Source organism: Calidris pugnax, unplaced genomic scaffold (assembly GCF_001431845.1).
Source record: "Calidris pugnax isolate Ruff unplaced genomic scaffold, ASM143184v1 scaffold103, whole genome shotgun sequence".
Lineage (NCBI taxonomy): Eukaryota > Metazoa > Chordata > Aves > Charadriiformes > Scolopacidae > Calidris > Calidris pugnax.
Window position 1 is genome coordinate 19,552,822 of NW_015090990.1, and position 10,934 is coordinate 19,563,755.

The 10,934-nt window shown below is 37.0% G+C and overlaps 1 protein-coding gene across 12 annotated transcripts in view; it reads right to left on the minus strand.

Moving 5' to 3' along the window:
- Nucleotides 1–10,934, minus strand: part of MYO1B (myosin IB) — a 121,477-nt gene that overhangs the window by 17,755 nt on the left and 92,788 nt on the right. For 8 of the 12 annotated variants that reach the window (XM_014954556.1, XM_014954555.1, XM_014954554.1 and 5 more), the window contains 9 exons: nt 10,378–10,440; nt 9,400–9,600; nt 7,062–7,288; nt 6,684–6,884; nt 5,328–5,421; nt 4,732–4,881; nt 2,442–2,510; nt 1,376–1,462; nt 1,003–1,089 (listed from right to left, as the gene is read on the minus strand). In XM_014954556.1, the coding sequence (XP_014810042.1) occupies nt 1,003–1,089; nt 1,376–1,462; nt 2,442–2,510; nt 4,732–4,881; nt 5,328–5,421; nt 6,684–6,884; nt 7,062–7,288; nt 9,400–9,600; nt 10,378–10,440 (1,179 nt within the window). The remainder of the gene's footprint in view (nt 1–1,002; nt 1,090–1,375; nt 1,463–2,441; nt 2,511–4,731; nt 4,882–5,327; nt 5,422–6,683; nt 6,885–7,061; nt 7,289–9,399; nt 9,601–10,377; nt 10,441–10,934) is intronic. The other 4 variants (XM_014954563.1, XM_014954560.1, XM_014954564.1 and 1 more) reach the window with 1 other exon arrangement.

Consider the following 10,934-nt stretch of genomic DNA (forward strand, 5'->3'; position numbering starts at 1 on the left):
TAATAGATTTATATCAAAACAGCAAAGGTCAAAGTCAGCATTATACTCCAGATGTAATTTAAGCAAATTTCTCCATCTGGTTGGCAAGGTGTTCTGACAACAACCCCCACCCCTCTCCAAACTAAATAATAACTGAAAGATGTTTTAAACTTAATGTACTTACTGAATGCAGTTTTCAACTGAGTTACAATTTTTTTTAATTGAAACCAATAAATTTTTGGCCTTTAGTGAACAGCATTTCAAATGTTCACATAACCCACAACTGCAGGCTGGGGATTAGCAAGAATCTTTCAGTGGGACTTTGCTTCTGAAAACAAACAGCTGATGCTGGAATTCCTGAGATTTTTCTAGGGCTGTAAGTTTAGAATTGCAAACTAACATCATTTTCTGCTAAAAGATCAGGTCATAAAACCATGCGTTACTTGTACTTACTGAAATTTTCTTAACTGGTTCAAGTCACAGCTAGAGAATCAATTAAACCAATTAAATCCAAAATTTAGTAAAACTTAATAGCATTGGTTTGAACTTGAAAATTAAGACTGTTCAGGGTACAGAATATACAGCCTGGTGAAAATCTCAACTGGATCACTAATACAGTGTCACTGAAAGCACTTGTTAGGGGAGGGGGAAACCACACCAAAAAAAACCCAACCTTCTCCTCCCCCCGCAAACCATGCTTTGTATATTTACATGTAGTTAAATGCATTTCCTAATTTGAGAATACCGCAGTCTAGTCATTTTTAATCTAGTCTAATGGCTTGTTAGTGCAAATCACTACTTGGCTGCCATGCAAAGAAATTTCCTATTCTACAAAAAACTGACACAGAGAATGTTGTCAAGTTTATTAAATGTGGCATGAATGGAAATGGAAGGAATCAATGATCATGCTCTATTATTTTAAAGTCAATTGTATTAGTCATGAATTCTCACTATTTACTACTGATTAAATGTTGATATTTTTGGGTAATGAAGAGAGAGGCGTGTGACATGTGCATGAAGTACCTTATATCCAAGCCAGTAAGCCCAAATAACAGCAATAGCATGTTTATTTCTAGCCTCCTCCTTCAGTCGTCTCAGTTCCCTTCGCGCCTGTGATGCATTTGAAAATGGGATATAGAAAAGCTTAGGAAAGAAAATGTTACTGCAAGTTCCCAATGGTGCAGGAAAGGAAGAAAGAAACCATTCACTACAAACAGCAAATATTAAAGCGTGTCCCAGAGTCCCAGACTGCACCAGCTAAAATGTGTTAGCAGCAAAGAGAAACATAAAAATCGGTAGTTTAAGCCACTGAACGTATTCCCAGATAACTTTATCCTGAAGGGCCTTCATTCTATGTAGAGACAATTATGTGCACCATATGCTGCCATTTTCTTACCTGGGTACCATGCCAATAAGCAGCAATTATTGTGGCAGCCTCATTACAACGCTTCTGATGCTTAAGTTCCCGAAGAAGTTTCCGAGCCTGTAAACAATTGAAAACATTATTTTATTCAAGCAAACAGGTATAACTTCTTAACGATTTTAAACTAAGGCACTGCAACCTGTAAATAAAGGCAAAAGCAAACCACAATGCCTCCAAACCCCCAGGCAAATAATTTAATAAATGCTACACAGCCTAACATTTGCTGCTTCAGGGAGGATTCTGTGAGTAAGTTAGATTTTGGGACTGGCAGTTCAGGGAATTTTAGTTCAATTTTTAATTCTCTCCCAGACTTGCAGCATCACCTGAGATATCTATATATTGCCATTGTACAGACAGACAATACTTTTCCTCCACACAATAGAAGTCATATCCACATAGAATAAATCACAAGTAAATTATCTGGCTTTTAAGTCATATCCACATAGACTGCAATAAAGAATAAATCACAAGTAAATTATCTGGCTTTAGGTCACACTTAAGGCTGCTTTCACACCAGGCTTTTATCCATGGCAGTGCTGCCACAAAAGAGCACGTTTTCCAATGACAAACAGAAAACTGTAACTCAAGATGATGTTTTTATGCAGTTTTCTTCAAATAACACTTAGGGGCAAAGACAGCACATCAATAGTTAGACTGAAAGGATATTTTTAACTCACTTAAACAAAACAATAAATACAAAGTATCTATTAAGGGCAGAAGATGCCTGGAGGATAACCCAGCAGTTTAGTGAGGTCCCAGCCTTCTACTTGCGCTGTTTGCAGGGATTTAGAGCCCAGGCTACAAGCAGATATCCCAAACTCACCTCTTCTATGGCAAACACAAGTGTTTAATACCAGCTGGGGCACAGCTCAATGGACAGAAGGCATGAAAGTTAGGAGGCTCAGTGCACTTGAAATGTGTTTCACAGCTCAATGGACAGAAGGCATGAAAATTAGGAGGCTCAGTGCACTTGAAATGTGTTTTCTGGCCTGATCCTTACTTCACCATGTAGATACAGCTGCAGTAACAGGAAACTCACCTTCCACCCTCTGATGTAAGACTGGACTATAATAGCTGAACTCTTTATCTTCTGATACTTCTTTTGTTGCTGTATTGGAAATAAATATGTGATGCTTAGAATAATGCAACTGTAAAATAGTGTATAATAAAACTTTCATTACTTACATTTGAAAATATGATTAAGGAAACAAGCACTATATGTAAAAAGTGAACAAATTTTGACCAAGCAGATCAGAGTGTAGACTCTGTGTTCAACTGGAGGGGAAACAAAGCACATCAACAATGCTGCATGGACAATGTCACACTCTGTTTACAGAAACAGCAAGTTCATGGTCAGCAGCACAAAAGTGACATGGATTAAACGCTAACAGTAACAGCTTTATTTGTCTTTCCCACCAACAGAGTAGCATACAAACCACCACAATTGGTCAAGTTTGTTGGCTAAGCTTTTTACCATGTTTTCATAAGATTTGTGCTGTTCCTATTACCTACAGTCCCTTTATAATACCAAATGCTGATGACTACTCAGGAATAGGAAAAAAAAAAAACCAACCCATGGATTTTTGAATGACATGCTGGAGTATTATCCAAGTATGCTGGTTGAACAATAAACTTCCTGGACAGCTGAGGCTTTTCCTTCTAAAAAGCTCGATTCTCCAGTAGACCAGTGGTTAGTGTAATACTAAGTGAACAACAGTCGACAGACTTTGCAACATGGTTTTAGAATTTACACTCAATTACAGTGAATATCTCTGTGAGGGAGCTAGAGAAAATCCCCTCTGGGCCACATCAAGGGCACATTCATGCCATGACAGATGTCTCCCATGCCTTGTGAGGGGACAGACAGAGGAGTATCTGCAGAACCTTTAGCCAAGCCTCCGGCTCAAGTTGTTGTCAGAAAGCTTTGTTCATGGAAGGGATACACATTCCTTATGAACCTTTTGAATCACAGTGCCTAAAGTCATGTTGGGTTAGGAGAATGATGCCCTTCATCTACATGAAGAGGTTGAGGAAATATCTCTATCGTCACCCATAAGTAATTCTGAGGGTCTTGCTAATAACTTCATCCTGCATTTGAAGACAATTGCTGCTATGTTTCACCACTAAATCAATAAAGGTCTACAGTTAACTAATCCACAATGATGTGAATTTGGTCACGTATTTGTTTTTGTTTCTTTATACTAGAAGTTGTGCCAATCTAGCTGTGGTAACTCCATTTTTAATTCATTAAGATTGTATGAAATCATAATGAAGCCATACGGGCACAATGCAATTCTGTAATTATGCTGCTTGTAGAAGCAGTGAATTCAATCACAGAAGCTGAAAGAGAAGAGTTTTTACAATGAAAAAGCATTTGTTGATACCTTTTTCAAGTTATCCATGCTTCTCTCTAATTATCCAAGGTAACTAAACCAAATACTACTGGCTTTCAAAATGATAAACAGAATTGTTTGTCAACTGAAAAACAGCAATTGTAAATTCTGCAACTTGCAGTTTCAGAAGATGCTTTCTTTCCATATCATATATTTTATCAAGCTTCCTGATATGAACACAATAACAAAGTGCAGCTTACATGTCTAAGAATTGTTTTAAAACGTAAAAACAATGAATCTTTTATCATATAAGTCAGTGTTATTTACTAACTGATGAAAAAGGCATGAGAGAGTCATGACACAGAATACCCAGCCTACAAACAGATCTGGAACTGTTTTAGAACTGTATCAATAACAACTTCTGAACTACGGGTCTTACAAGCTATAATTAAAATAAATCCCTGGGATCCTCCCAAGCAGCATTCTTGAGCTACAGATGCAAAGGTTCCAAATAAGGCAAAAATACAAAAGGCCTTAGGAATGACTGAATTCCACAGAGTTGCACATGTGTATTACTGAACATTTTTTACACATTAACCATATGTTTTGAGAGCACTCTAAGAGCCAGGAGCACAGCATTTTAGGTGAATGAAAAAGACTCCTCCCAGCTGGGCCACAAAGTCCAGCTCTCCCAGAGCTAAAGGGCTCTGGTGAGCTTTTTAATTATTTAAGTGCAAAGTGAATACTTAATAGTGGTCACCAGCAACTAAATTTTCTTTTATTCACATTTTTAGTACTTATACTAGCATAAAATTGAATTCTTTCAGCAATTCTCCATACATATCAAGGAAAAATATCATGTGAAATATCATATTGAGGTTATAGGAAAAAAGGAAAAATATCATGAGGGTTATGTGAAATATCATATTGAGGTTATAGGAAAAAACATATTAAAGAATAAAAAGAACCCCCCATTTAGTATGAATATTATCTTACTGCATATCTCCTGTACCAGGAAGCAATCACAATCTGGCTTTTCTTCATTAACAAGAAGCGTGTGCGGCACTTCCAACCTCTATAAATCTTCTCAATTAGAGTAGCCAAGTCCTCCAACCGCTGCTTTCTCAGATCTTCTAGTTTGAAGAGCTGGGTGTGATGGTTTTTAGGGTTTTGTTTAACGTTGGAAGAAAAAGAGCAGGGGAGAAGAGAGCAAAAAAAACCCATAAGCACAGCTATTGCAAGAAAAATCTCTCCTTCATTCAAGTCCCCCTTCAGATACTTTTTGGTTTATTCATCTTCAGAACTGTAGGCAGATACATCAACATGGTTTGTGGCAGATATGTTGCCACAAGTCAGTGCATGAAAGTTACACTAAATTCCAGCTGACAGCTATGGTAGTGGCTTGATTCACACCAGTTTTAATAGGCCTAATGTTAAAAACTGCTTTTTAAATGCTACATTCCACAGCAATATATCAAAGCACCATATCTAGAAAAATCTGTAGTAACCAGCTAGTGAATTATGCAGTTCATAACAGGCTATCCTCCTGAAAGATGGGCTTGAGTTTGCAGGGGAAGACATTTTTCACTTACCGTTCTTGGGTTGCGGATGAATATCTTTGATCTACCAAATGAAAATTCTTCTTCGGGGATTTTCAATTCATTAAACAGTACCTTTACTCCATCCCTAATAAGAAGTAAATGAGCTTAGCAAACATGACCCCCAGCTCTAAGACTTCTTACTTTACATATTGACAGATTAATTCATGGAAAGTACGTGAAAGCGTATTTTAAATTCTTAAATAGTGCTTGACATAAGAAGATTGAAAACCTAACTCACTCACTGGTTAGTTAGCTAAAGGCAAGAATAATCACTGTAAAGATTCAGAATAATTTGAAGAAAAAAAGAGCAATTTTTATTTAATATGATCAGCAAAGGCTTCTTTTTTCCTCCTCCATCTGTAATGATTTTACTTTTTTTTTTTTAAAGAAGAAAGGCAAAAGGAAGAGCTCTCACTCTAATGTCAAAATGTGAAACAAAGACTGACAAGTTTAACAAATGCTAATGTTCCATACTCCACCAACTGCATTTGATAAATGCCAACAAAAAAGAGAGGAATTGCACAGAACTTTGTGAGGATTGTAACAATGCTATTGTTATCAATACTGTACTTCCACTGTTATCTGCACTTCCACTGTTATCTTGAAACTTAAAGATTTAAATTGTAGCCAAAGATATTAATCTATTATGAAATTTAAATCATGCTATTGTTTGCCACGTGTATAAAGAATTAAGAGAAGCTCATTTGCCTACTCAAGACTTCATTGGCAAAAATACATGTGAATAATATGCAATTTAAGATTACCTATTTAATACAACTGATTTGCAAGAGGTAAATCACAAATCATTATGTAGTGCTTTTCTTGAAAAGACAGAGGAAGATTGCGTGACTGTCTTCAAAGAAATGGGTGTTCCTACACTTTGAAAGCTGGTTATTAAAGATAAGTGTCCTGATCATTCCAGACCTCCTTGTCATTTTTATTCCACTCCAGTCACTCACTCTCTCTCCCCCTGCTTTCCTCTGGGCCCAAATCAGTAAAAGCTGCAATATATTCTAAAAACAACATGCTCTCCTTGCTCACATGCAAAAATCTTTTCCATTAGTAGATTAGTTCGTCACTAAAATAATCTCCTTTGGCAAGGAACTGTAATTTTTTGCCTACTGAAAAGTATAGGTTTCCCACTGAATGAACTCATCCAACAAGATGCTGAGGAACAACATACAAGTTGAACACTTGAGCCTCAATGGCTTAGATCTTAATTTCCTTTTAAAATGTTTGAAAGTTCATTAAATAATAATAAAAAAAAAATTAAAAAATCAGAACATGTGGACGATAGTAATTTGAGTTATTGGAGCAGGACAGGTAAGAATAATGATCTCTTCCTACCTGGCTGGTCCTCTCCAGTGGGGCCACGTCTGCTTGCACAGCATTTTGTACCTTTCCAGGCAAGGCTCGTACGCCTGCCTGAATGCGTAACCTGCCCTTCTGACCCGGACGTTCTCCAGAAGACCGAGGTAGCGGATCTGGTGGCACACCAGGGCGTCATTGAAAACGTGTGCAGCTTTTTTGTCATTGGGTTTGATGCACCTGGAGAGTGAAACGAACAGGGACACTTGTTTGCAGCATTGTACATGTCAACAACTATTATGAGCTTATACCATAGATTTCAAAACTTTACCCTTGGATACCATGGGGTTTTTTTAAATTATTTTGTTTTAACTTTGCCAAGCAAATTCACCAAAGCTTTTTCATAGGGTAATTTACCTAATGTAGTTTGGATTTTTTGTCTGGAGGTTTTTCATCAGGGTAGCAACCGAAGCCTTGAACTGTGAACCTGCTGTCGGCGGTCTCTTTAGGTTGATCTTAGCAGGGTTACCTTCTGGGAACAACGCTTTGATAAGAGAATGACTGGCCTTCCACATGGCCTGGGAGAGGTCACGGTACAGAAGATCATTATTTTTGTCAACAAATCCTTCCACCTGGTACATAACCTGAACGATACAGAAAAGTCTCATCAGAGCATGTTTTGAACTATAACACAGGCCAATTTAAAATTGAACCAAGAAATTGATTTTGCCTTCTTTCTCGCTATCCAAAACAAAGTAAAGACACTTCAGGTTTCCTTTTAAATTTGACATTTGGAAGACTTTTTATCGAACAAAATTTCTGTGAACACACCTCTTGAGAACGATGCATTTTCTCACACTGCTAACAGTTCCTTGTGCTGATCAATTCTGGTTTCTGAAATTTAAAAACCCCTTCTTCTGTGATAACTCTGAAACACCACTGATTGCCAATACTCCAAAACAATCCTTTTTTGGCTGACAAAAGGTTTTCTCCCTCTTTTTTGAATCACAACAACAAAAATACCCTTTCCCTTCAAAATAGTAGTGCTTACGTTATTTGTCTAATCCAAACAAGATATGAAATATCACCTTTTGATATGGAAGCAGCCAGCAGCTATCTATGCAGTCCTCAGGGGACCGTTCTTTTAAAGGACTTTTACCAGGAAAACAGTCCAATGACAACAAGCATGAATGCAAAGCTCTGACCTGCAGCTGGAGACCCAGGAGGCGTCCAGGGGAACTTGGAATCTGAGATTGCTACTGTTTTTTTTTTTTTAATTTTGGGGGGTAGGGAATTAGTTTGATTAATTTTGACAAGTCATCTGGCTGGTAACACACATTCTTCAGCTTCGTGATTTCTCAGTTCTGTGTAGATATGTACTATGTACACAGAATACTGAATAAAACTAGTACTGACACAGCCGTATTTCACACAACAGCAAGTGACTGGGTACTCAGGTGGCATTTTTCTTTGGAGTACACGTTTCTGTTTCTGACAGGTGTGGTAAATGCCACTACTGAAAAAAATTCTTCGTATGAACTCGTGTATATTTCATAAAAGGAGAATCAAACTTTTGTTGTCCAGTGACAAGATCAAAATGTTCTCAGCTGAGGATGGAAAAACAACATTCCTCCCAAAATAGGAGGAATTCACTGACTGCTCTACTGGGTAGGCGAATGCCAGTAACAGTCGAAGACCCTCACCGCCTGCTAAGACAGAATCTGTTTGCAATCCTTCTCAAAGCACTGGGGTATTTTCAATTCACTTGGAATTTGGATAACCAAATAAGTTTCTAAATATTATTCCCTGATAGATTATATGCAATTGCAAAATATTCTTAGCAAATACATAACATAATGAATGGCTGCCTCAAAGGCGGAAAGTATGACATTTGCAGCACTATTTTGAATGAGAAAATTATTGAACTATTCAAAATTGTAAGATTGAGAAAATGTTAAAAAATAAAGAAGTATTAAACAATCCTACCAAAACAGAACACTTCCCAAATATTCATTACTCTGTGAAACTAACAGTTCAGCAGATTCAAACAAGTGGTGTAGTTTCAAACCATATGCTTACTTTTAATTTTTAAAAAAAAATAAGTTGTCTTTTTACAAATTTAATGATTTTGATTTTCATTAATAAAAAGTCATACTGAATTATACATCAAAAGCTATCAGACTTGTATTTATTCATACTGCTTATGCTGTAAAAAGCAAATACATTTGCAAGCCCTCTGTATAGCTTTCTCTTCCATCTGTTTAAACACACAAGCTGTCAAAATAAACCCAGTTCCTTCAAACGTACAAAAACTCGACTTTCTCATCAACATGACTAAGGACTTCAGCTAGTTCAGTGACAAAGAACATGTTTTCCAAAATATCTTGTCTTCAGATGTGTGTGAATTCTTGTCATTCTAAACAACATTTTTATTTCCAGAGACCCAGCAGCACAAGCAGTTCACCCCCAAAGAACATGGGACATATCTTTCTCCTTTGCTGAAAGGAGCACCGCCCTTGATTTCAACTAGAGCAGCATGATCTCTGAAAACTTTTCCAGCCCAAATCATGAATTTTAGGCTTAAGGTGGAAAAGATTAAGACAGGTCTGGATTTTTTGATCAACTATTGACTCAATTCTCCTCCATTACTGTAACATCATTTAACGGACAAAGAACCTCCCCACTGTACCAAACCTAGGCTTCACACAGGTACAACACCCTCCAAACCCTGCGTACTCCCTGCTTCACCAGGTACCTTGCCGGCGTAATGCTGAATCCTGAAGCAGCTGTGAGGCAAGGAGGTGTCGTTGAGGAACCGGGAGCACTTGCTCATCCTGCTCTCAAAATGCTGGTGGGTGGCACAGACTTGGTTCAATTTTTCTAAAAAGGTGTCATCGGTAACAGTTCCTGGTCTCAGGCATTCTTCATCTAGCATGGCCAGGATTCCAGTTTGGTTCTGAAGTTTCAAGACAAGAACTTTACTGTTTGTTCCCATCACGTTTCCATCAAGGCATAATAAGGAGACCACTCTTTCCTGACTTCTGCTACCCAGAAAAAAAGGTCTTCAAGCAATCTCAAATTTTGACTCTTTTCCTCATCCCTATTTTCAAATTTTTAGTATCTGCATTTTTGAAAGACTGCTTCTGAGATCTGAATCTTGAAGTTCATATTGGAATTTTGTGTCATTTACTCAGACTGTAGAAACTCCAACTTAACTGAAAGTAGTCAGTTTATGGGTAAAACCAGTATATGTTTTATGTAAATGGTTAAAAACTGTTCTTTTGCAACTCTTAAGAATTTAATCTTTCTTGCTGCGCTAAGTCCGCAGGATGTCCTCTTATTAGACACAAGTACTTTCTGTACCTAAAGCACCCAGTAACAAGTTACTGAGTTTTCTATTTTCCATATACAAAGAAATGTCATTTCTGATGCAGCATGGGCTATCTGCTATTGAAAACAGCACTGAATGTAAACATTTACGGGTTGTCTTGTACTTGGGTTTTGGGGTTTTATTTGTGTAGGTGCTGCTGAACATTTCTAACAAAGTAACATATAGGCTTATAAAAAAATATTGTTTTAGTAAAATAAACTTTTACCATACAAAATAAGATGACTAATACAATGAGTGGCTTGTTTTATAAAATCAAAGTGCATGAGGATGTGTAGAGACTTTACAGCTAAATTCAATCCATATATTAAAAATTATTCAGGGAGATTCTTGAACATAACTTACATTTTCTATTAGGTCACAAATTATAGCATTGTTGAAATACTCAATATGAGTCCATTCAATTCCCTATTAGAAAAAAAAATAATAAAAAAGTTTGAATAGGAAAACAATCAAGTGAGCTTTTTCTCTAGGCAATTTAAATTGTATTCATTAACTAAGATACTACTTTCAAACTTAATTCTATATGCTAACCATCATTTTATTTATTAAGAAAGAAATGCAATCATCTACTACAAGCATCATCTGCACGAAACGACTGTCCTTGAGCGGCTGCCAAACCCTCTTGCCATTCCTTTCCCCCACCGTGTCAGCTTCCCATGCACTCCCCTGGCCCCCCGCCAGCCCCCTCCCACCCCAGCACCGCTCTGCCCACGCTCCCACTGGTTTTAAGGAAATAAGCCCATTTCACTGCAAGCATCCGAGATCAGAATTTCTAAACTCTTAGTTGGCTTTTTTTTTCTTTTTTTTTTTTTTTTTTTTTTTTTTTAAAAAAAAAAAAAAAAAAAAAAAAAAAAAAAAAAAAAAAAAAAAAAAAAAGTTCTAGGAAAAATATTAAACCC